Source organism: Aythya ferina, assembly GCF_964211825.1.
Source record: "Aythya ferina genome assembly, contig: HAP1_SCAFFOLD_37, whole genome shotgun sequence".
Taxonomy (NCBI): Eukaryota; Metazoa; Chordata; class Aves; order Anseriformes; family Anatidae; genus Aythya; species Aythya ferina.
In genome coordinates this window covers 711,120-736,724 of record NW_028181461.1, presented here as the reverse complement: position 1 = coordinate 736,724, position 25,605 = coordinate 711,120, and the positions used below count along the sequence as shown (strand labels likewise).

Genomic DNA, 25,605 nt, shown 5'->3' with positions numbered 1-25,605 from the left:
TGGAAAGTGAAGCCTGTGAGTTGAGATAAAGACAGTTTAATAAGACAGGAAAATAATAATAATAATAATAATAAAAATAATACAATGATGATAATACTACTACTACTAATAATATGTACAAACAAGTGATGCACAATGCAATTGCTCACCACCCGCTGACCGATGCCCAGCTTAACCCCGAGCAGTCCGGCCCCCTCCCCCGGCTAGCCACCCCTATATATTGTTTAGCATGACGTCAGATGGTATGGAATACCCCTTTGGCTAGTTCGGGTCACCTGTCCTGGGTCTGTCCCCTCCCAGCTCTTACTGCACCCCCAGCCTGCCTGTTGGCAGGACAGAGCGAAAGTCTGAGGTGTCCTTGGCTTGGTATAAGCACTGCTCTGCAACAATTAAAACATCGGGGTGTTATCAGCACTCTTCTCATCCTAAGCCAAAACACAGCATTCCACCAGCTACTAGGAAGAAAATTAATTCTGTTCTAACTGAAACCAGGACATCTATAGGTCCAGACAGGCAGCTAGAAAGGGGACATTCAATATGGATATTTTATTCAAGATGGCTGGAAGTGCCTGGAAGATGAGGGAGAACACCATGATGGAGAAAGCAATGAAATGCAAGTGCTCGTGACCATCAGTATTTCTTCTCCTTTGATGAATAGAGATCCTGAAAATTCACCTGAAGAAGGATGTAGATCACTGGTGAAGGAAGTGTCTTTTTGTGCCATCACCAATGCAGATTACAAAAATACTTCCACACTCCATGGCAATATGTCCCACCCAAATCTTCTCATCCTGTGGGGCAGGGGAGAGGGAGCTGACAGCCAAGGGACACATTTGGGTGACAAAGAGGGGCCCAGCAGAGACAAGGAGTCCAGGCAGTGGGGTGGGGGAGGCCAGGAGAAGCAGCCCAAGGGGTGGTGCTGCTTGTGAGGACACGTTTGTGGCAGCAGCCTGAGTGGGCAGCAGCTGTGTGGAGGCAAGGGGAGTCCAGGGAGCACATGCCAAGAGCCCTCCTGCCAGCAGAGACAAGGCCGGGGCTGAGGCCAAGTGGAGAGGCAGGCCCAGGGCAGGGCGCTGCAAGGGCCATGCTGAGCTCCCTGCCCCTGCAGCAGCCGCACTGGCCCTCAGCAGATGTGCTGGCCGGTAGGCACAAGGAGGTCCTTTCATGCATCAGAGAGCATCAAGGAAGGTGCTGAAGAGGGCTGGGGTGAGGCAAGTGGCAGAGTCCCATGCAGGGGCTGCCTCGGGGTCCCCTCTGCTGCAGCCACCACATGGAGCATGGCAGGAGGAGGGCACGCAGGGCTTGTGTCCACAGTGCAGAGCCTGGCCCTGGACACTACATGACCACCTTGCAAGTCCTGGCAGGCTGTGGTGAGGGGACATATGCCCTGGGCCCTCTTCCTGCTCTGCCCAGGCCAGCAAGGGCCCAGAGCGGCCTCCTCTCCCCTGCCCCTGCAGCTGTGGGCTCCCTTTGTGCAGCCCTGGCTCTGCAGCATCAAGACCTGCTGGGAGCCCTCCCCTAAATGCTGCCACCACTCCCTGATGCTGCTGTTGCCCTGTTCCGGGCACTGCCCAGCCCCTGCCCACCTCTCCCCACTTCGATGCCCTCTCCCCAGTCCAGCACAGCCCAGTGCAGCCCAGTCCAGCCCAGCCCAACAGCCCAGTCTGGGCTCGCCCCAGGGCAGTGCCCACCTCAGGCTGCTGCAGGGCTCTGGGCATGGCCACCACAGCTGCAGCCTCTCGCAAGACACCACAGCTGCTGGGACAAAGGTGGCTCTGGGCCTCCCCAGCAACCCCAGGGCTGGGGGCAGCCATGGCTCGGGAAATGGAGGTCTGTGAAGCTGTAGGAGTCCTGGTCTCTTGCCTGGGAGATCCCCAGCACAGAGTGCCTGTGTCCCGCAGGCCAGCACAAGAGGCCTGGCCCAGGCACAGGGCAGCTCCAGATTCCCCTGCAGGATGACATTTGCCATCTGTCCCAGCACCTTTGGGACACTCCCAGGCCAGGAAAAGGCCAGCTACTATTTGATGGCACCACAGCTGCTGGGACAAATGCAACTCTGGGCTTCCTCAGCAGCCCCCACGCTGGGGCCAGCCATGGCTCAGGAAATGGACGGACATTAGGCTGCATTCTTCTTCACCAATGTTATAAGTTGCCCCCTTAATTAATTGTCAGAGAGCATTGTATTAAGCATAGAAAGGAATTTATTGAGTAAGCAAGCAGAAAGCAAAACAGCGCTGGGCGGCCAGGGAGTCTCCGCTCCTCCAACGGCGCACACCTCACCCCTGCCAGGGTCCCTTTTTATATCTTGGTAATTCTGGGATTACACAGCACATCCTGGTATGTTCTGTGACTGCACGCACTGTTGCTAGGGGGTCACCTCTGTCCCTCTGGTGGTCATGAAGATGAAGGCTGTAGTCTTCCTCAGCATTGTGGTTCAACTTGTTTTTTTTTTTTTTTTATTTGGTCATGTTGGCCCAGCATGAGACAGAAAGGCAGGATGTTGATACACTAGTTTAACAACTTATCAGGAGATGGTTACATGAGCTTTGCAACAGTGTCTTTGAACAAAAGAGGCAACTGAGATGCAGAAAGAGAGAAGGAAAGGGGGTTCTCTTTTTTTGTTACATTAAGCAAAGTAATTTTCATAGTGTCTAGCCAAGCATTATACAGCTCCTTACTTCAGCAGGGAGCTTTCGCAACTCCTGCTCCTCAAACAGAACTCCTTGTTTTTTATAATACAAAAGACAGTGAACAAACATTTATGGTTTGTTCATAAACCCTCTTCCTCTCTGCTCAAGTGTATCTAGTGACTCACTTAGGCTGTCCGTGTCCTGTCATCCTCATGGAACGGTCACTCCTGTCCTAGCCTGATCCTGTCACCTTCCTGCTTACTGTGGACAGTGGTGGGGGTGGGTTGGGGCAATCTTACCTGTCCTAGAGAGCATTGGAAGCTATTATTCCAGCTGACTTCTCAACAGGAGATCGGCCAGGATTGTGCCGTGGTCTGGTCCAATCGCCGTGTGATTCTGGGTGAAAGAGAAGAAGCACCAAACGGAGCAGCATCCCTGTCAACACGGGCAGCCCCTGCCTCTATGCCCGAGGGTCTCCAGCGACTCACCGAGGCCGTCCTTGTCCCATTGTCCTCGTGGAGCGGTCACTGCCCTCCTGGCCCGATCTAGTCACCATCCTGCTTGCTGTTAGAGGCTGGTGGGTGTGGGTTGGGGCGATCTTACATGAACATGCCCTGGAGAGCATTGGCAGCTCTACTGTTGAACTAAGTGCAAGAGGGCAGTGAGGCCAGGATTGTGCTGTTTCTGGCTAAAAGAGGAAAACAACAAACGGAGCAGCACCTCCCTGCGACCATGGGCAGCCCCTGCCTCTCTGCTCAAGAGTATCTAGCGACTCACCGAGGCTGTCCGTGTCCCATTTTCTTGATGCAGCATTCACTGCCTTCCTGCCCCCATTCTGTCAGCTTCCTGCTTGCTGTGGACCATCGGCGGTGTAGGTTGGAGGGATCTTACCTGTCCTGGACTGCGTTGGGAGCTCTTCTTTCCAGATGATTTCTCAAGGGGAGAGTGACCAGGAGTGTGCTGTAATTTGGTCCCATCGCTGTGTAAATCTGGCTGCAAACGGAAAAGCACGAAACAGAGCAACATCCCCCTGAGACCACAGGCTGCCCTTACTTCTGTGCCTGAGGGTCTCTAGCGAATCACTGAGGTTCTCCCAGCCTCACACCAAGGCTGTCCATCTCCCATCTTCCTGATGTCCAGGAGATGTTCCTTGTAGCTTAAATGTGTCATATTCCCAATTTGCGTGGTGACACCGTGGTGGGGAATGGCTTGGGGCTGTCTTATCTGTCCTGGAGAGTGTTGGCATCTTTTCTGGCTGAGTTCTCAAAGCGAGAGAGGCCAGCAGTGTGCCATGGTCCAATCTCATTGCTAGCTATGTTTTTGTCTGAAAGAGGAAAAGCACCAAACAGAGCAGCATCCCCCTGTAACCATGGGCAGCACTTGCCTGAGTGCCCAAGGTTCTCCAGCGACTCACCGAGGCTGTCCGTGTCCCATCATCCTGATCCAGCCGTCCCTCCTGTCCTGACTTGAACTTGTCACCATCCTGCTTGCAATTAGAGCCTGGTGGGTGTGGGTTGGGGCGATCTTACCTGTCCTGGAGAGCGTTGGCAGCTCTTCCTCCCAGATGAGCGGTCGAGGGCAGAGAGGCCAGAAGTTTGCTGTGGCCTTCTCTCGTCACTGTGTGTGTCTGGCTGAAAGAGAAGAGGCACCAAATGGAGCAGCACCTCCCTGTGACCACGGGCAGTCCCTGCCTCTCAGCTCAAGCATTCACTGTCAGCTTCCTGCTTGCTGTGGACCATCAAGGGTGTGGGTTGGGGCGATCTTGCCTGTGCTGGACTGCGTTGGGAACTCTTCCTTCCAGCTGACTTCTCAAGAGAAGAGAGGCCAGGACTGTGATGTATCCTGGAGTCAATTCTGTGTGTGTCTGGCTTTAATAAGAGAAGGAAAAAGAGGAGCAGCATCCCTCCATGACCATGGGCAGCCCCTGCCTTTCTGCCCAAGGCTCTACCATGTCTCACCGAGACTGTCATTGCTCCATCATCCTGATCCAGTGGTCACTCCCGTCCTACCCCAATCAAGTCACCATCCTTCTTGCTCTTAGAACCTGGTGGGTGTGGGTTGGGGCGATCTTGCCTGTCCTGGAGAGCGTTGGCAGCTCTTCCTTACAGCTAACTTCTCAAGGGAGAGCGGCAAGGATGTGCCATTGTCTGGTTCCATCGCTGTGCATTTCTTGCTAAAAGAGAATCACCACAAGACAGAGCAGCATTCCTCTCTGAACACGAGCATCCCCTGCCTCTGGGCCTGAGTGTCTCTAGTGACTCACCAAGGCCGTCCCTGTCCCATCGTCCACATGGAGCGGTCACTGCCCTCCTGGTCCAAGCGTGACACCATGGTGGGGAATGGCTTGGGGCTCTCTTATCTGTCCTGTAGAGCATTGGCATCTTTTCTGGCTAAGTTCCCAAAGCGAGAGAGGCCAGCAGTGTGCCATGGTCCGGTCTCATCGCTAGGTGTGTTTCTGTCTGAAAGAGGAAAAGCACCAAACGGAGCAGCATCCCCCTGTAACCATGGGCATCCCCTGCCTGAGTGTCCAAGGGTCTCCAGCAACTCACCGAGGCTATCCGTGTCCCGTTGTCCTCATGGAGCGGTCACTGCCCTCCTGGCCTGAGCGTGTCACCATACTGCTTGCTTTTACAGCCTGCTGGGCATAGGTTGATGAGGTCTTACCTGTCCTGGAGAGTGCTGGAAGTTCCTTCCTGCTGATTTCTCAAGGGGAGAGAGGCCAGGACTGTGCCATGGTCTCGTCCCATCGCTGTGTGTGTCTGACTTTAATAAAAGACAAAACAAACGGAGGAGCACCCCCATGTGATCTTGGGCAGCCCCTGCCTCTCTGCCCGAGTCTACCACGACTCACCAAGGCTGTCCGTGTTCCATCATCCTGATCCAGGGGTCACTGCCCATCCTACCCCGATCGTTTCACTGTCGTGCTTGCTGTTAGAGCCTAGTGGGTGTGGGTTGGGGAAATCTTACCTGTCCTGGAGAGCTTTGGCAGATTTTCCTTCCAGTTGAGCGGTCGAGGGCAGAGAGGCCAGAAGTTTGCCGTGGTCTGGTCTTGTCACTGTGTGATTCTGGCTGAAAGAGAAGAAACACAAAACAAAGCAGCACCTCCCTGTGACCATGGGCAGCCCCTGCCTCTCAGCTCAAGAGCATCTAGCGACTCATCAAGCCTGTCTGTGGACCGTCTTCCTCATGCAGCATTCACTGCCGTCCTGCCCCCATTCTGTCAGCTTCCTGCATGCTGTGGACCATCGGGGGTGTGGGTTGGGGCGATCTTACCTGTCCTGGAGAGGGCTGGCAGCTCTTATTCCAGGTGATTTCTCAAGGGGAGAGTGGCCAGGAGTGTGCTGTGGTTTGGTGCCATCGCAGTGTGATTCTGGCTGCAAAAGAGAAGCACCAAAAGGAGCAGCAACCCCCTGTGACCATGGTCAGCCCCTGTCTCTCTGCCCGAGGGTCTCCAGCGAGTCACCAAGGCTGTCATTGTTCTGTCATCCTGATACAGAGACCACTCCCGTCCTACCCCGATGATGTCACCATCCTCCTTGCTGTTAGAACATTGTGGGTGTGGGTTAGGGCAATCTTACCTGTCCTGGAGAGCGTTGGCAGCTCTTCCTCCCAGATGATTGCTCAAGGGCAGAGAGGCCAGAAGTTTGCCGTGCTCGTCTCGTCACTGTGTGTGTCTGGCTGAAAGAGAAGAAGCACCAAACGGAGCAGCAACCCCCTGTGGCCATGGGCAGCCCCTGCCTCTCTGCTCGAGTATCTAGCGACTCACCGAGGCGGTCTGTATCCTGTCTTCCTCATGGAGAGGTCACTGCCATCCTGACCCGATCATGTCACCTTCCTGCTTGCTGTTCGAGGCTGGTGGGTGTGGGTTGGGGCGATCTTAACTGTCCTGGAGAGCGCTGGATGTTCCTTCCAGATGACTTCTCAAGGGGAGAGAGGCCAGGACTGTACTGTGCTCCCGTCCCATGGCTGTGTGAATCTGGCTGCAAAACAGGAGCACCAAACTAAGCAGCATCCCTCTGAGAGCACAGGCAGCCCCTACTTCTGTGCCTGAGGGTCTCCAGCGACTCACCGAGGCTGTCATTGTTCCGTCATCCTGATACAGTGGCCACTCCCGTCCTTCCCTGATCATGTCACCGTCCTGCTTGCTAATAGAACCTGGTGCTGTGGGTTTGGGCAATCTTACCTGTCCTGGAGAGCATTGGCAGCTCTTCCTTACAGCTGACATCTCAAGGGTAGAGCAGCCAGGATTGTGCCGTGGTTTGGTCCACTCGCCGTGTGATTCTGGCTGAAAGAGAAGAAGCTCCAAATAGAGCAGCATCCCTCTGTGAACATGGGCAGCCCCTGCCTCTCTGCCCGAGGCTCTACCGCGACTCACCGAGGCAGTCTGTGTTCCATCATACTGATCCAGGGGTCACTCCCATCCTACTGCGATCATGTCACCTTCCTGCTTGCTATTCGAGGCTGGTGGGTGTGGGCTGGGGTGATCTTACCTTTCCTGGAGAGCATTGGCAGCTCTTCCAGCTACTACTCGAGGGCAGAGAGGCCAGGATTGTGCTGTTTCTGGCTGAACGTGGGAAAGTACCAAATGGAACAGCAACCCCCTGCGACCATGGCAGCTCCTGCCTCTCTGTTCAAGATTATCTAGCGACTCACCGAGACTGTCCATGACCCTTTGTCCTCATGGAGAGGTCATTGCCATCCTGGCCCAAGCGTGTCACCATCCTGCTTGCTGTAACAGCCTGCTGGGCGTAGGTTGGGGCGATCATACCTGTCCTGGAGAGGGTTGGCAGCTCTTATTCCAGCTGATTTCTCAAGGGGAGAGTGGCCTGGAGTGTGCTGTGGTTTTGTGCCATCGCTGTGTGATTCTGGCTGAAAGAGAAGAAGCCCCAAACAGAGCAGCATCCCTCTCTAAGCACGGGAAGCCCCTGCCTCTATGCCCGAGGGTCTCAAGCGAGTCACCGAGGCTGTCATTGTTCCGTCATCCTGATACAGAGACCACTCCCATCCTACCCCGATCATGTCACCGTCCTCCTTGCTGTTAGAACATGGTGGGTGTGGGTTGGGACAATCTTACCTTTCCTGGAGAGCATCGGCAGCTATTCCTCCCAGATGACTTCTAAAGGGGAGAGCAGCCAGGATTGTGCCATGGTCTGGTCCAATCGCCGTGTGATTCTGGCTGATAGAGAAGAAGCACCAAACGGAGCAGCATCACTCTGTGAACAGGGCAGCCCCTTCCTCTGTGCCCGAGGGTCTCTAGCGACTCACCAAAGCTGTCCCTGTCCCATCGCCCTCATGATGCACTGCTGGCTCGAGCATGTCACCTTCCTGCTTACTGTTATGGGTGGTGGGTGTGGGTTAGGGCGATCTTACCTGTCCTGGAGAGTGCTGGATGTTCCTTCCAGATGTCTTCTCAAAGGGAGAGTCGCCACGATTGTGCCGTCGTCTGCTTCCCATCGCTGTGTGTGTCTGGCTTTAATAAGAGAAAGAACAAATGGAGCAGCATCCCCGTGTGACCAGGGGCTGACCCTGCCTCTGTGCCCGATGGACCCGAGCGTCTCACCACGTCAATCCATCTCCTGTCATCCTGATGGAGCGGTCACTCCCGTCCTGGCCCAAGCATGTCACTGTCCTGCTTGCTATGAGGCCGTTGTTGGGTGTGGTTTGGGGCGAAATTACCTGTCCTGGAGATTGTTGACACCTTTTCCAGCTGACTTCTCAATGCGAGACAGTCCAGGAGTGTGCCATGGCTTCATTCCAGCACTCTCACTGTCTCCAGCTCTAAAAGAGGAGGTGACGAACCGAGTAGCCACCCCCTCTCAGCACTGGAAGCCTTGTCCTTCCTCTTTGCACGAGGCTCTCCCAGCCTCACACCAAGGCTGTCCATCTCCCATCTTCCTGATGTCCAGGAGATGTTCCTTGTACCTTAAATGTGCCATATTCCCACTTAGTGTAGTGACACCATGGTGGGGAATGGCTGGGGGCTGTCTTATCTGTCCTGGAGAGCGTTGGCATGTTTTCTGGCTGAGTTCCCAAAGCAAGAGAGGCCAGCAGTGTGCCATGGTCCGGTCTCATCACTAGGTGTGTTTCTGTCTGAAAGAGGAAAAGCACCAAACAGAGCAGCATCCCTCTGTAACCATGGGCAGCGCTTGCCTCTGTGCCCAAGGGTCTCCAACGACTCACCGAGTCCGTCCCTGTCCCCTCATCCTCATGCAGTGGTCACTCGCATCCTGACCCTATCATTTCACCATCCTGCTTGAAGAGAAAGAAAAAAGAAGCTGACTCCCTCTGGTTGAGTTTGTCTATGGAGCGGACACTTGAGCGGGAGGAGCAGGCAGCCGAGCAGCCTCCCCGTCAGCACAGGCAGCCGGTACAGGCCTGCCCAACCGCCCAACCGCCCTTGGGGCCAGCATTCCGCAGCCATGGCCGTCCCCAACGCTTTGTGTTGTGCCAGCCTGGGCTTTGCTCTGCCCTTGCCCCTCAGGGTGCAGCAGCCTGGGGGTTGCCATGTGCTTCAGTTTGCTCTCTGGAAAAAGGTGCGTGTAGCTAGAAGCATGCCTGCTGTTGTAGTCCAGTTACATTTAACTGGAGCTAAAGCCACTTGGAGGCCGGTCACTAGTGGAGTCCCCCAGGGCTCAGGACTACGGCCAGTCCTCTTTAAAATCTTTATCGATGATCTGAATGAGGGGATCGAGTGCACCCTCAGTAAGTTCGCAGACACCAAGTTAGGGGTGTGTGTCGATCTGCTCGAGGGTAGGAAGGCTCTGCAGGAGGATCTGGATAGGCTGCACCGATGGGCTGAGGCCAACTGCATGAAGTTCAACAAGGCCAAGTGCCGGGTCCTGCACCTGGGGCACAACAACCCCAAGCAGAGCTACAGGCTGGGAGAGGAATGGTTGGAGAGCTGTCAGGCAGAGAAGGACCTTGGAGTATTGGAGGATAGTTGGCTGATTATGAGCCAGCAGTGTGCTCAGGTGGCCAGGAGGGCAAACAGCATCCTGGCTTGTATCAGAAGCAGTGTGGCCAGCAGGGCTAGGGAAGTGATTGTCCCCCTGTACTCGGCTCTCGAGATTCTTTTCTGAAGGGGAAGCCACAGTATCTCTTATCAAGTGTTCAGAAACAAAATTACACACCACGATTGTAGAAATAGATTAAGAATACAGATGTAAAAGATAAGTAATAGAGAGTGAAAACATGATTATACCAAGAAAACTGTGTTTAAAAACATGCATTTACCTAACTTAGGACTTTAACTTGCAAAATACCATGGCATCAGTGCCAAAGATTACTTGACTACTGTTAGCTTGTGCAGCACTAAAAGCATAATCATGTCAATTGCTTCTTTGCATGATTTTTCCTATTTCTAAGAGTTGATATGGAAATGATCCGTTCTGTATCAGTACAATTTCTGAACACTTGATAAGAGATACTGTGGCTTCCACTTCAGAAAAGAATCTCGAGAGCCGAGTACAGGGGGACAATCACTTCCCTAGCCCTGCTGGCCACACTGCTTCTGATACCAGCCAGGATGCTGTTGGCCTTCTTGGCCAGCTGAGCACACTGCTGGCTCATATTCAGCCCACTATCCTCTAATACTTCCAGGTCCTTCTCTGCCAGGCAGCTTTCCAACCACTCCTCTCCCAGCCTGTAGCTCTGCTTGGGGTTGTTGTGCCCCAGGTGCAGGACCCGGCACTTGGCCTTGTTGAACTTCATGCAGTTGGCCTCAGCCCATCGGTGCAGCCTATCCAGATCCTCCTGCAGAGCCTTCCTACCCTCGAGCAGATCGACACACACCCCTAACTTGGTGTCTGCGAACTTACTGAGGGTGCACTCGATCCCCTCATTCAGATCATCGATAAAGATTTTAAAGAGGACTGGCCGTAGTCCTGAGCCCTGGGGGACTCCACTAGTGACCGGCCTCCAAGTGGCTTTAGCTCCAGTTAAGTGTAACTGGACTACAACAGCAGGCATGCTTCTAGCTACACGCACCTTTTTCCAGAGAGCAAACTGAAGCACATGGCAACCCCCAGGCTGCTGCACCCTGAGGGGCAAGGGCAGAGCAAAGCCCAGGCTGGCACAACACAAAGCGTTGGGGACGGCCATGGCTGCGGAATGCTGGCCCCAAGGGCGGTTGGGCGGTTGGGCAGGCCTGTACCGGCTGCCTGTGCTGACGGGGAGGCTGCTCGGCTGCCTGCTCCTCCCGCTCAAGTGTCCGCTCCATAGACAAACTCAACCAGAGGGAGTCAGCTTCTTTTTCCTCTCTCTTCAAGCAGGATGGTGACACGATAGGGTCAGGATGCGAGTGACCACTGCATGAGGATGAGGGGACAGGGATGGCCTCGGTGAGTCGCTGCAGACCCTCGGGCACAGAGGCAGGGGATGCCCATGGTTACAGAGGGATGCTGCTCTGTTTGGTGCTTTTCCTCTTTCAGACAGAAACATCCCTCGCGATGAGACCGGACCATGGCACACTGCTGGCCTCTCTTGCTTTGAGAACTCAGCCAGAAAAGATGCCAATGCTCTCCAGGACAGATAAGACAGCCCCAAGCCATTCCCCACCACGGTGTCACCATGCTAAGTGGGAATATGACACATTTAAGCTACAACAAAGAAACATCTCCTGGACATCAGGAAGATGCGGGATGGACAGCCTTCTTGTAAGGCTGGGAGAGCCTCGTGCAAGGAGGAAGGAATGGCTTCCAGTGGTGAGTTGCTGGAGACCCTCGGGTACAGAGGCAAAGGCTGCCCGTGTAGATAGAGGGACGCTGCTCCATTTGGTGCTTCCTTTCTTTCAGCCAGAATCACACAGCGATTGGACCAGACCATGGCACAATCCTGGCCGCTCTCCCCTTGAAAAGTCAGCTGGGAGGAAGAGCTGCCAATGCTCTTCAGGACAAGTAAGATTGCCCCAGCCCACACCCACCAGGCTCTAACAGCAAGAAGGACAGTGACACGCTTGGGCCAGGATGGGAGTGACCGCTGCATGAGGATGACGGAACACAGACAGCCTCGGTGAGTCGCTGGAGACCCTCAGGCAGAATGGCAGAGGCTGCCCGTGCCCACAGAGGGATGCTGCTCCATTTGGTGCTTCTCTTTTGCAGCCAGAATCACACAGAAATGGCACAAAACCACAACACACTGCTGGCCACTCTCCCCTTGAGAAATCAGCTGGAATAAGAGCTGCCAATGCTTTCCAGGACAGGTAAGATCGCTCCAACCCACACCCACTAGTGTCCACAGTAAGCAGGACAGTGACATGATCTGGGTAGGATGGGAGTGGCCGCTGTATGAGGACGACGGGACAATGACAGCCTCGGTGAGTCACTGGAGACCCTCGGACACAGAAGTTGGGGCAGCCTGTGGTCTCAGGGAGGTGCCTCTCCATTTGATGCATCTCTTTTCCAGCCAGAATAACACATTGATGGCACCAAACCACAGGACACTCCTGGCCGCTCTCCCCTTGAGAAATCAGCTGGAAGGAAAAGCTCCCAACGCAGTCTAGTACAGGCAGGATCGCCCCAACCCACACCCTTGATGGTCCACAGCAAGGAGGAAGCTGACAGTGAATGTTGCATGAAGAATGGCCACAGACAGCCTCGGTGAGTCACTAGATACTCTTGAGCAGAGAGGCAGGGGCTGCCCATGGTCGCAGGGAGGTGCTGCTCCGTTTGTTGCTTTTCCTCTTTCAGCCAGAAATGGCACAATCCTGGCCTCACTGCCCTCGAGCACTCAGCTGCACGGAAGAGCTGCCAACGCTCTCCAGGGCATGTACATGTAACATCGCCCCAACCCACACCCTCCAGTCTCTAACAGCAAGCAGGAAGGTGACATGATCGGGCCAGGACAGGAGTGACCGCTCCATGTGGACTATGGGACAGGGACAGCTTTGGTGTGTCGCTAGAGACCCTCGGGTACAGAGGCAGGGGATGCTCATGTACACAGAGGGATGCTGCCATGTCTTGTGGTGATTCTCTTTTAGCCAGAAACGCACAGCGATGGAACCAGACCACAGCACATCTTTGCCGCTCTCCCTTGAGAAGTCAGCTGTAAGGAAGAGCTGCCAACGCTCTCCAGGACAAGTAAGATCTCCCAAACCCACACCCATCAGGTTCTAACAGCAAGAAGGATGGTGACATGATCGGGATAGGACGGGAGTGACCACTGGATCAGGATGACGGAGCAATGACAGCCTCAGTGAGTCGTGGTAGAGCCTCGGATAGAGAGGCAGGAGCTGCCCATGGTCATGGAGGGATGCTGCTCCTCTTTTTCCTTCTCTTATTAAAGCCAGACACACACAGAATTGACTCCAGACCACGGCACACTCCTGGCCTCTCAGCCCTTGAGAAGTCAGCTGGAAGGAAGAACTTGCCATGCTCTTCAGGAGAGGTAAGATCACCCCAAACCACACTCACCAAGGTCCACAGCAAACAGGAAGGTGATTCGATTGGTCCAGGACGGCAGTGAGCACTCCAACAGGATGATGGGAGGCAGTCAGACTTGGTAAGATGCTCGAGAACCTCGGGCACAGAGACAGGGTCATCCTGTGGTCACACGGGGGTGCTGCTCCGTTTGTTCTTTCTGATATTAAAGCCAGACACACACAGTGATGGGACGAGAGCATGGCACAGTCCTGGCCTCTCTCCCCTTGAGAAGTCATCTGGAAGGAACTTCCAGTGCTCTCCAGGACAGGTAAGATCGCCCCAACCTACGCCCAGCAGGCTGTAAGAGCAAGGAGGACGGTGACATGATCGGGCCAGGAGGGCAGTGACTGCTTCATGAGGATGACGGGACATGGACAGCCTCGGTGAGTAACTGGAGACCCTTAGGCACAGAGGCAGGGGCTGCCGGTGTTGACAGAGGGATGTTGCTCTGTTTGGTGCTTCTTCTCTTTCAGCCAAAATCACACGGAGTGTGGACAAGACCACGGCACAATCCTGGCCGCTCTCCCCCTGAGATGTCAGTTGTAAGGAAGAGCTGCCAGCGCTCTTCAGGACAGGTAAGATTGCCCCAACCCACACCCGCCGGGTTCTATGAGCAAGCAGGACGGTGACACGATCAGGCTAGGATGGGAGTGACCACTCCATCAGGACAAGGAGAAACAGAAGGCCTTGGTGACTCGCTGGAGACCCTCGGGCACAGAGGCAGGGGCTGCCCGTGCTAACAGAGGGATGCTGCTCCTTTTGGTGCTTCTCTTTTGCAGCCAGAATCACACAGCCATTGGCACCAAAAACAGCACACTCCAGGCCACTCTCCCCTTGAGAACTCAACAGGAAGGAAGAGCTCCCAACACTCTCCAGGACAGGTAAGATCGCCCCAACCTACACCCCTGATGCACCATCACAGCAAGCAGGAAGATGAGAGATGCATCACCATGATGCATCCACCACAGCAAGCAGGAAGATGAGAGAATGGGAGCAGGACAGCAGTGAATGCTACATGAGGAAGACGGGACACAGACAGCCTCAGTGAGTCACTAGATACTCTTGAGCAGAGAGGCAGGGGCTGCCCATGGTCACAGGGAGGTGCTGCTTTGTTTTGTGCTTCTTCTCTTTCAGCCAGACACACACAGCGACGAGACCAGACCACGGCAAACTTCTGGCCTCTCTGCCCTTCATGCCTCATCTGGGAGGAAGAGCTGCCAACGCTCTCCAGGACAGGTAAGATCGCCCCAACCCACACCCACCAGGCTCTAACAGCAAGCAGGAAGGTGACACGATCAAGTCAGGTCAGAAGTGACCGCTGCATAAGTATGACAGAACAATGACAGCCTCAGTGAGTCACTAGAGAACTCTCGAGCGCAGAGGCAGGGGCTGCTCGTGTTCACAGAGCCATGCTGCTCTGTCTCTTGGCGCTTCTCTTTCAGCCAGAAACGCACAGCGATGGAACCAGACCACGGCACAACCTTGCTGCTCTCCCTTTGAGAATTCAGCTGCAAGCAAGATCTGCTAACACTCTCCAGGACAGGTAAGATTACCCTAAACTACACCCCCAATGGTCCACAGTAACCAGGAAGCTGACAGAATGGGGGCAGGACGGCAGTGAATGCTGCATCACGAAGACGGGACACCGACAGCCTCGGTGAGTCGGTAGAAACTCTTGAGCAGAGAGGCAGGGGCTGACCATGGTCACAGGGGGTTGCTGCTCCGTTTGGTGCTTCTCTTCTACAGCCAGAATCACACTGCGATGGGACCAAACCACTGCACACTCCTGGTCACTCTCCCCTTGTTAAGTCAGCTGGAATCAGAGCTGCCAACCCTCTCCAGGACAGGTAAGATCACCCCAATCCACTCCCCCGATGGTCCACAGCAAGCAGGAAGCTGACAGAATGGGGGCAGGACGGCAATGAATGCTTGATCAGGAAGACGGGACACAGACAGCCTCGGTGAGTCGCTAGATACCCTTGAGCAGAGAGGCAGGGGCTGCCCATGGTCACAGGGAAGTGCTGCTTTGTTTTGTGTTTCTTCTCTTTCAGCCAGACATACACAGAGATGAGACCAGACTACGGCAAACTCCTAGCCTCTCTGGACTCAATCACTCCTCTGGGAGAAAGAGCTGCCAAAGCTCTCCAGGACAGGTAAGACCACCCCAACGCACACCCACCAGGCTCTAACAGCAAGCAGGAAGGTGACACGATCGCAGTAGGATGGGAATGACCCCTGGATCAGGATGATGGAACATGGACAGCCTCGGTGAGTCACAGTAGAGTCTCGGACAGAGAGGCAGGGGCTGCCCGTGTTCACAGAGGGATGCTGCTCTATTTGGAGCTTCTTCTCTTTCAGACAGAATCGCACACAGGATTGACTCCAGACCACTCTGCCCTTGAGAAGTCAGCTGGAAAGAAATTCCATCGCTCTCTAGGACAGTTAAGAACTCCCCAACCAACGCTCAGCAGGCGGTAACAGTAAGAAGGATGGTGACACGCACGGGCTATGAAGGCAGTGACCGCTCCATGAGGATGACGGGTCACAGACAGCATCAGTGAGTCGCTAGATACACTTGAGCAGAGAGGAAGGGGGTTTATGAACAAACCATAAATGTTTGTTCACTGTCTTTTGTATTACAAAAAACAAGGAGTTCTGTCTGAGGAGTGGGAGTTGCGAAAGGTCCCTGCTCAAGTAAGGAGCTGTATAATGCTTGGCTAGACACTATGAAAATTCTTTTGCTTAATGTAACAAAAAAAGAGAACCCTCTCCCCTTCTCTCTTTTTGCATCTCAGTTGCCTCTTTTGTTCAAAGACACTGTTGCAAAGCTCATGTAACCACCTCCTGATAAGTTGCTAAACTAGTGTATCAACATCCTGCCTTTCTGTCTCATGCTGGGCCAACATGACCAAATAAAAAAAAAAAAAGAAGTTGAACCACAACTTCTTGAGGAAGACTACTACCTTCATCTTCACGATCACCAGAGGGACAGTGACGACCCCCTAGCAACAGTGCGCGCAGTCGCAGAACGTACCAGGATGTGCTGTGTAATCCTGGAATTACCAAGATATAAAAAGGGACCCTGGCGGGGGTGAGGTGTGCGCCGTTGGCGGAGCAGAGACTCCCTGGCCGCCCAGCGCTGTTTTGCTTGCTGTTGCTTACTCAATAAATTCCTTTCTATGATTAATACAATGCTCTCTGACAATTAATTAAGGGGGCAATTTATAACATTGGTGAAGAAGAATGCAGCCTAATGTCCGTCCATTTCCTGAGCCATGGCTGGCCCCAGCGTGGGGGCTGCTGAGGAAGCCCAGAGTTGCATTTGTCCCAGCAGCTGTGGTGCCAGCAAATAGTAGCTGTCCTTTTACTGGCCTGGGAGTGTCCCAAAGGTGCTGGGACTGATGGCAAATGTCATCCTGCAGGGGAATCTGGAGCTGCCCTGTGCCTGGGCCAGGCCTCTTGTGCTGGCCTGGGGACTGGGGCTGGCCCTGCGGGACACAGGCACTCTGTGCTGGGGATCTCCCAGGCAAGAGACCAGGACTCCTACAGCTTCACGGACCTCAATTTCCTGAGGCATGCCTGCCCCCAGCCCTGGGGTTGCTGGGGAGGCCCAGAGCCACCTTTGGGCTGTTGGGCTGGGCTGGGCTGGCCTGGGGTCCACTGAGCTGGGGAGAGGGCATCAAAGTGGGGAGAGGTGGGCAGGGGCTGGGTTGGGCTGGGCACTGCCCGGCAGAGGGCAAGAGCAGCATCAGGGAGCGGTGGCAGCATGCAGGGGAGGACTCCCAGCAGGGCTCGGTGCTGCAGAGCCAGGGCTGCGTGAAGGGAACCCAGAGCTGCAGGGGCAGGGGAGAGGAGGCCGCTCTGGGCCCTTGCTGGCCTGGGCAGAGCAGGAAGAGGGCCCAGGGCATTTGTCCCCTCACCGCAGCCTGCCAGGACCTGCAAGGTGGTCATGGAGTGTCCAGGGCCAGGCTCTGCACTGTGGCCACAAGCCTTGCGTGCCCTCCTCCTGCCATACTCCATGCAGTGGCTGCAGCAGAGGGGAACCCCAGCCATCCCCTGCCTGGGGCTGTGCCACCTGCCTCACCCCAGTCCTCTCCAGCGCCTTCCTTGCTGCTCTCTGATGCATGCCAGGACCTCCCCGTGTGTGCCAGCCAGCACATCTGCTGAGGGCCAGTGCGGCTGCTGCAGGGGCATGGCCCTTGCAGCCCCCTGCCCTGGGCCTGCCTCTCCTCTTGGCCTCAGCCCCGGCCTTGTCTCTGCTGGCAGGAGCGCTCTTGGCATGTGCTCCCTGGACTCCCCTCACCTCCACACAGCTGCTGCCCACTCAGGCTGCTGCCACAAACGTGTCCTCACAAGCAGCACCACCCCTTGGGCTGCTCCTCCTGGCCTCCCCCACCCCACTGCCTGGACTCCTTGTCTCTGCTGGGCCCCTCTTTGTCACCCAAATGTGTCCCTTGGCTGTCAGCTCCCTCTGCCCTGCCCCACAGGATGACAAGATTTGGGTGGGACATATTGCCATGGAGTGTGGAAGTATTTTTGTAATCTGCATTGGTGATGGCACAAAAAGACACTTCCTTCACCAGTGATCTACATCCTTCTTCAGGTGAATTCTCAGGATCTCTATTCATCACAGGAGAAGAAATACTGATAGTTACGAGCACTTGCATTTCATTGCTTTCTCCATCTTGGTGTACTCCCTCATCTTCCAGGCACTTTCACCCCTCTTGAATAAACTATCCATATTGAATGTCTCCTTTCTAGCTGCCTGTCTGGACCTATGCATTTCCCATGGTTCACCTGTTTTGCCCCCCCTTACTCTTTGATCATTCAGACCACTCTCACTGACCCAATTGCTGCTTTGAGCTTCATTGAGTTCAAGCTTGACCATCAATTAGCAGTCTGCCTAATTGTTTCTGTAGCAAGCTCCTCATTGAATTAAGATCATACGGAATAATAGTAATCTTAAAACCTAGAATTTCCTATCAGTCAGTAGAAAATACTAAATTTACAGTCATGCTTTTGGGAAGGTAAACCTGACTGGAGACAAGATGAGGAACTTGTTTTGCTGTTTGGGAAATTGCTGCATGTTTATTCCTGCCTGTTTTATAATACGGAAAAACCCTTCTGTGTGCAGCCAGGTCTCTAAGGAAAGCAGGTGGGAGCTGGTGCAAAGGGGCTGTAACATCCAGCTGCAGACTTCAGTGCAGAAGTGTGGAGTAAGAAAAAGTGATGCAAGCACCAGGTGGCCAATGAAAGAAATGTCAGGGTTGGGGTGGTGAGGAGCAAGGTTGACCATGCACTGTCAGACCTCAAGAGTCTGCTTTTCCTCCCTATGGACGTCTCCATTGGAGAAGCCCTGGATTAATATCAATTGAAGAAAGATGCTCAAAACTGAAATGCCATAAAATTAATCCTTTAAAATGAGAAAAGATTTGTAATAGGTGCTTTTTAAAATGTTCCTCCTTAACTACACTATGAAAGCTCTCCAATTAGTTGTCCTAATCTTGAAGACTTGAATAAAACTATGGAAGACATGGTTCTTTAGTTGTTTCTGCATTTTAATGAGTTCCATGGTGGATTTTTGCGCTCAGTCTGTGAACCTGAGGTAATGAGAGGAGAATGATGCAATTGCTTGAGCAAGTAAAGTCAGAAGGAAAAGTTGAAGTGACTTGGAGTATTAATGGGCCCCACTGAGGGTCGTTACCAGGAGATTCTCCTCAGGGACTTGTTAGGGCAGATAATTGGAGGCCATGATTACAGATAGGCAAAGCACTGTGCTGAGAAAAGTCTGGGTTTATTGTGCTGCAGTAAAAGGCCCAGGCCCTGACTCCAGCCACTGGAAGGGAATGTCCTGCATTCCCGTGTCTGGCTCTGGGCTCTTGTTTGGGGTCTGTGGGATATGGTGGGCAGTGTGATGCCCCAAGAAGAACAGTGGTGTGACACCTCCCTGCCTCTGCACAGGGTCTCAAGAAAGCAATGAGCCCCCTTGCAATGACTGTATCTCATCTCCTCAGAAGCTCTATCCAAGGGGACAAAAAAGTCAGGGCTGCTGGGGCCTTCTCTTCTTGACAGCACCCACCTCCTTGTCACCTCCAGACTTCCCTGTGCTGCCACACACTTTGTCCTATTTCCCTGAAGGCTTCAGACCCATCTCTGTTCACCACCTTGCTCTCATCCTGGCATTTCTCTGGTTTCACCAATGTCTTGTCAACCCTCTCCAGCTGTTCCTTCAAGCACAAAGCCATGGGCTGATCAAAGATACTCTTTGGGTGACCTCTAGTACCACAGCACAACTCTTTGAGGGACATTTTGTCTTCTTCATGGCCAGTGCCAACCTTCCAAGTTGCACTTTCTGGCAGGTTTTCCTCTCCTGCTCTTTCCTACTACCAAAGAAAGCTCCATCAGGGTGGAAACCACTCCTAAAGTAGGCATCCCAACCCATTGGCCTTCTTGTGGCCTGTCAACTAACCAGACAGCAGTCACGTCACCAGCATCTTCTAAGCCATGGTCCAGCTGCTGACCTTACAGCTTTTTCTGTAGACACACTCAAGTCTTGTGCCTGCTGCTGTCCAGTCATGGACTCAAGTAGAAGGGACAGGACAACCCACATGCGGGTCTTCTTTCTGCCTGGATCCTTCTGGGTATGTGGGCAGAGTGGATCCCACAGTCAGCATGCCAAACAGGTGCCTTCTGCTGGCCTACCAGGACCACTGGCAGATGTCAGCTGAAAAGTACAGATCCCAGGTAGAAGTGTGACCTGTCAGCTGCTTCAGACAGAAGTGATCTCACAGTCCCTTTCTGTGACATGTTCCTGCTGCTGCCCTATCAACTGCAGAGACAGAAGTGACCTTACAGTCACTTCCACAGTCACATTCCTCCAGCTGGATTCCCACAGCAACATCCCTTTATTTGTTCATCCCTTAATCCTTACTGAAAGGCTCTCAACTTTGCCATCACCAACTTGAAGTTCAACACAGTGCTAGTGTGGAACATGCTTTGTGTTAAGGGAAGGAATCAGGGTGAGCAAGAGAGGAAAGGTAATGGAAAGGGGTTATGGACTAATTTTGGCTTCAAGGGATATTGTGGTCAAAATTAGAGCAGTGGATTCCTGTCAGTGTGTAGAGTGGCATTTAGATTTAGTTATTAATGTAACAGGTTAAAAAAGGGTAAGGGCCTCACATGACTGCTTTAAGTCAGCTTTATGGTGGGATCAGCATTACCTGAATATTCTTACCTCTCCAAAATCATTACCTTCTGCTATCCAAGCTCTTCTTTCCTCCCCCAAATCTCACATCTCTCCTGGCCAGGCTCCTCCTGCCTTCCCCATATCAGTCATCTTCTTAGGGGCAGCTTTCTGATGGCTTTCATGAACTTGAGAGTATCTGTCTCTCCTCTGTTGGCTACTCTGTTCCTGAGAAAGAAGCAGCTCCTAAGGCAGCATGGAGAAGGACACAAAGGCTGTCGGAGCACCCCGTGCAATGTGCCCAGCAGCTCTGCAACACCACAAAAGTGCGCTTCCTGCCTACATGTTTTGGTTCTAGAATGGCTCCTATGGACCCAGGGTAACTTTTTCCCTGCCTTCACAAAGTCTTTGTGATCCCCCAGACATCTCAGAGGCAGTGGCCCCCTCTGTGTCAAAAACTGAAAGCAGTCCTGAAGGATGAATTAGGCAAAAGCTGAAACCTCTGACATGACAAAACCTCTTCAAGACCTCTTCCTCTATGGGGCCTGCCAGGGACTTAGGAAGAGAGGATCTCACAAACTATGTGCAGAGCAGGTACATCTGCTGGCTTGTCATGGAGACCACCAGAGGTGAGCCTAAAGGCACAGATCCCAACCAGGAGTCAAGGGATGACCTGTCAGCTGCTTCAGAAAGAAGTCAACTCTGAGGCTGTTAAACAGCCATTTGCTTCCTACTGGACTTTCTGGACTTACTGAAGTTTCTGAGGCACCACTGCCCTCGTAATACCATACTTATAAAACACTCCCTTCTTGGGCCAGAATCTGCCCAGGTTGAAGTGAGCTGGTTGTGATCCTTCCAGCCCATGGCACTGCTGCTGAACTCCCAGCCTCTCTGACGCACAGCAGCTAGTTCCACCAGATCATCCCCCTTCCACCAGATCAGGGGGATGAGTACCCAGAGAACAACTGGTCTTGCTGCTAAAGACTGAGGCAAAGAAGGCATTAAGCACCTCAGTCTTTTCCTCATCTCTTGTCACTAAGTTTCCTCCCACATCCGGTAAAGGATGGAGATTCTCCTTAGTCCTCCTTTTTGTGTTTCTGTATTTATAAAAACATTTTCTGTTATCTTTAACAGCAGTAGCCAGGGGGAGCTCCAGATGAGCTTTGGCCTTTCTAATTTTGTCCCTGCACAGTCTCATGACATCCTGATAGCCCTCCTGAGAGGCCTGCCCTCTTTTCAAATGTCCTAAACCCTCTTTTTCTTCCTAAACTCTAGCAGCAACTCTCTGTTCAGCCAAGCCAGTCTTCTTCCACATTGGCTCGTCTTTGGGCACATAAGGACAGACTGCTCCTGAGCCTTTAAGATTTCCTTCTTCAAGAGTGCCCAGCTTTCCTGGACTCCTCTGCCCTTCAGAACTGCCTCCCAAGAGACTCTGCCAACCAGTGTCCTGAAGAGCTCAAGGTCTGCCCTCTGGGAGTCTAAGACTGGTTTTACGATCCCTCTCCTGACTTCACCAAGAATGGAGAACTCTAACATTTCGCGGTCACTCTGCCCAAGCCAGCTCCCAAGCACAACATTTCCCACCAGTCCTTCTCTGTTTGTGAAGAGAAGGTCTAGCAGGGCACCTCCCCTGGTAGGCTCACTAACCAGCTGCATCAGGAAGCTTTCTTCCACTCTCTCCAGAAACCTCCTGGACTTCTTCTTCTGAGCTGTAATGCTTTTCAAGGATATATCTGTGAAGTTGAAGTCCCCCATGAGAACAAGCACTGATGATTTTGCAACTTTTGCCAGCTGCCTGTAGAATTCCTCATCTGTCTCCTCATCGTGGTTTGGCAGTCTATAAGATATCCCCACCAGGATGGCTGCCTCGTTGGCCTTCCTGCTGACCCTATCCCACAGGGACTCAACATTATCATTCTCAGCCTCGAGTTTCACAACATCAAAACACTTTCTAATATAGAGCTATGCCACCACTCCTTCTGTGCTGCCTGTCCCTTCTGAAGAGCTTATAGCCAGACATTGCAGTACTCTAGTCATGGGAGTGCTCCCACCAAGTTTCAGTGATGGCAACCAAGTCATAGCTTGCCTTTTGTTTCTTTGCTATTGAACAATGGCTGGAGCTGTATTATAATGGACATGCATCAATAAAATCTCTGTTTATGGCCCAGAGGAATTTGGCACTTGAAACATCACTCAAATGTCACCATGGCACCTCCAATGTCACCCGGTGTCTGCATCTGAACAGCTCCCTTCTGCTCTCTGTCTCCATTCAATATGCTGGGAGCTGAGACAGGCAGCTGACATGCAGCTGCCTGGTTTGTGCCCACCTGAACCAGGTCAAGAGGAATCCCAACTCATGTGGGTTGTGTGTGGAATGGGAGAGGAAGCTGAGCCCCATTCTAGCCTCTGGACAGCAAATAAAGAAGTAGATGCCTTGTTTTACTCAGCTGAAACACTTCTCTCAGCAGGGGGAAGGCAGGTCCCTCCCTGTCCTTGCCTGGGTGTTCTGCCTAAAACCAGGACAGGGAAAAGTGATTCTTGGACCTCATAGTTTTTCTGTATGAGGAATAACAGTGCTGGAATAGTTTCCTTCTGAAGTAGTGGGAGGAAACATCAGTGATTACTTCAGTCTGTTTCAAAGTTGATTCCCCTGGAGGCCCAGGGACTTGTCAAGAGCCCCCTGTGCTGCTGAGCTGGGCCGGGCTCCTGGGCCCAAGGGCAGCTCCTGGCAAGCGGGCAGTGCTGCAGAGAGACAGCTCTGCCCAGGAGCAGCTCCTCTGCACAGCACAGCAGCAGGGCTGAGGGCACTGCCTGCAGGGAACAAGGGCAGCTGAGAGAAGGGAGGGAGATGTTAAAGGCAGTGTGGAGGGGGGATGCTGAGAGCTCACTGCAGGAGAAATCTTCACAGCCCTGAACAGGGTAAGTCTGTGGCTGCATGGCAACACAGCTGTTGTTCCTGGTGCCATCTCCAGATTTGCTGGCAAATCCCTCAACCTATGGGAGCTTTCAGGAGGACGCTTAATGTTTGGATAAGAGGAGAACGACAAGCTCCGGAACAGTGATTATCTGCCATAAATTACTGAAGGACAGGACATGAAGTTTCTTTCTCACAGGGCTTACTGCAGCCAGGTTGCAGTCAGGGGTGTCCAGGGCTGTGGTGCAGAGCAGGGTCCCTGCTGTGTCCCAGGGGCTGTGTGTCGGGGCAGGGCCTCTGCTGCCTGCCAGGCTCAGCACTCAGCCTGCCGGGGGAGCTGCCTAGGGTGCTGCGGGGAGAAGCTTTGGGTGGAAGAAGCACCCCTTCCCCTGGCAGGGCAAGGCAGGGTCCTGCTGTTGCCCAGAGGCTGCTTCCTGGGGTAGGCAGCTCTCAGCTCTACAGCACCCCCAGGGCATCTCTGGCAGTGATTCTTGACAAGATGGACCAACTCGTGCACTATCTGCATGGAAGGCACTCTCTAGAGTTTCTGCTTTCATTTTCCTGCCCTAAAGAGCAGTCAGGAAAACACTAATGGAGTTGTCTGGTTGTGTCAGTCACTGAGGCTGTTAGATTATTCCACTGAAATAGATCTGTAGGTCTGTGAGGAATCTCACAGTTTTCCTCCACACTCTGTAACCCATATACTTCATTGTTTTGTGACAGATTTTTGGATGTTGTACTCAGCACCTAAAATACTGAGACACCTGTGTCCAGTGGGCACCTGAAATCCATCCCCACTGGTTTTCAGCAGACGCTGTAGGGCAGTACTGACTCTGGCTGAGCCCACAGAGGATCTGTCTGGTCCCTCTACACCCTTAGGAAATAAAACTGAGCGCTAGATGCAGGAGCACATCTTCCTCAAAGGGAAGGAATAGTCTGCTTTGCTGAGGAGGTTTCGATGAAACATAACATATAACTATAGGTATTGCTCAGAGAAATATCTCTAACTTGTTCTGTGTCTTTTCCACCACTCACAGCCAACCTTGCTCTGAGGCAGCAAATGTCCAACAGCAGCTTCCCCACTGAGTTCATCCTCCTGCCATTCGCAGACACACACGAGCTGCAGCTCCTGCACTTCGCGCTCTTCCTGGGCATCTACCTGGCTGCCCTCCTGGGCAACGGCCTCATCCTCACAGCCATAGCCTGCGACCACCACCTCCACACCCCCATGTACTTCTTCCTCCTCAACCTCGCCCTCCTTGACCTGGGCACTATTACCACCACTCTTCCCAAAGCCATGGCCAATTCCCTCTGGGACACCATGGCCATTTCCTATGCAGGTTGTGTTGCTCAGGTTTTTTTCTGTTTCTTTTTCCTTTCAGCAGAGTTTTCTATTCTCACCATCATGGCTTACGACCGCTACGTTGCCATCTGCAAACCCCTGCACTACAGAACAGTAATGAAGAGCAGAACTTGTGTCAACATGGCAGCAGCTACCTGGGGCAGTGGTTTTCTCTATGCTGTGCTGCACACTGCCAATACATTTTCCCTTCCCCTCTGCCAAGGCAATGCCCTGGACCAGTTCTTCTGTGAAATACCCCAGATCCTCAGGCTTTCCTGCTCAGATGCCTACCTCAGAGAAGTTGGGCTTCTTATGCTTAGTGTCGCTGTAGCATCTGGCTGTTTTGTTTTCCTTGTGCTGTCCTATGTGCAGATCTTCAGGGTCGTGCTGAAGATCCCCTCACAACAGGGACGGCACAAAGCCTTTTCCACATGCCTCCCTCACCTGGCCGTGGTCTCCCTGTTCATCAGCAGTGGCACATTTGCCTACCTGAAACCTCCTTCTATGTCCTCCTCCCACCTGAATCTTTTGCTGGCAGTTCTGTACTCGGTGGTGCCTCCAGCAGTGAACCCCCTCATCTACAGCATGAGGAACCAGGAGCTGAAGGATGCAGTGTGGAAAGTGATGACTGGAGTGTGTCAGAAGCAATAAATGGCCTGTTTTCTTCTGCATATCACTCATAATATAACTCATTATATTCCCAAATGTTTGTTTTCTATGAGTGTGCCTTGCTGTTTTTTCTTTTTCTGTTTTTTTGTTTGTTTTTTTTTTTTTTTTTTCTTTTTCCTTACTTATGGAAAAGACATAACATTTTTCCTCCCCGTCATTTCAGTATCTACCTGCCTTGGATGACTCCAAGACTTGGTGGGAGCAATGAGCCAGGCTCTCTGTATGTTTAAATAAAAGAAAGGACCCTGCAGTGACTTTCTTGCCTGAGATCCTTCCTCAGACACCTGTGGTGGAACTGCAGAGCCACTTGGCTGTGTTCAGAGGTGGAGGGGAGAAGAGTCCTGGCACAGCAGCATTGCCAGGGAGCCTGACGGTTTGGTCTGTCTTGAGGTGCTCTCTTTAATGTCCCACTCTCTCCTTCAGAGCCCTTCTGTTGCTGTGAGTTCTGA

At 53.0% G+C, this 25,605-nt stretch overlaps 2 protein-coding genes and 1 long non-coding RNA gene across 3 annotated transcripts in view; 2 read left to right on the top strand and 1 right to left on the bottom strand.

The window, feature by feature from the left end:
* Positions 1 to 25,605, bottom strand: part of LOC311428217 (antigen WC1.1-like) — a 197,570-nt gene that overhangs the window by 27,796 nt on the left and 144,169 nt on the right. The gene's annotated exons all lie outside the window — the stretch shown is intronic.
* Positions 11,463 to 12,216, top strand: LOC311428232. The gene is made up of 3 exons (XR_014687631.1): positions 11,463 to 11,639; positions 11,729 to 11,943; positions 12,037 to 12,216. It is a non-coding gene; the product is annotated as an uncharacterized lncRNA (long non-coding RNA).
* Positions 24,206 to 25,138, top strand: LOC311428225 (olfactory receptor 14C36-like; the record flags this gene model as incomplete). Its single annotated transcript, XM_084539765.1, has 1 exon — positions 24,206 to 25,138. The coding sequence occupies one exon, from the start codon at positions 24,206 to 24,208 to the stop codon at positions 25,136 to 25,138; it is 933 nt and encodes a 310-aa protein (XP_084395891.1).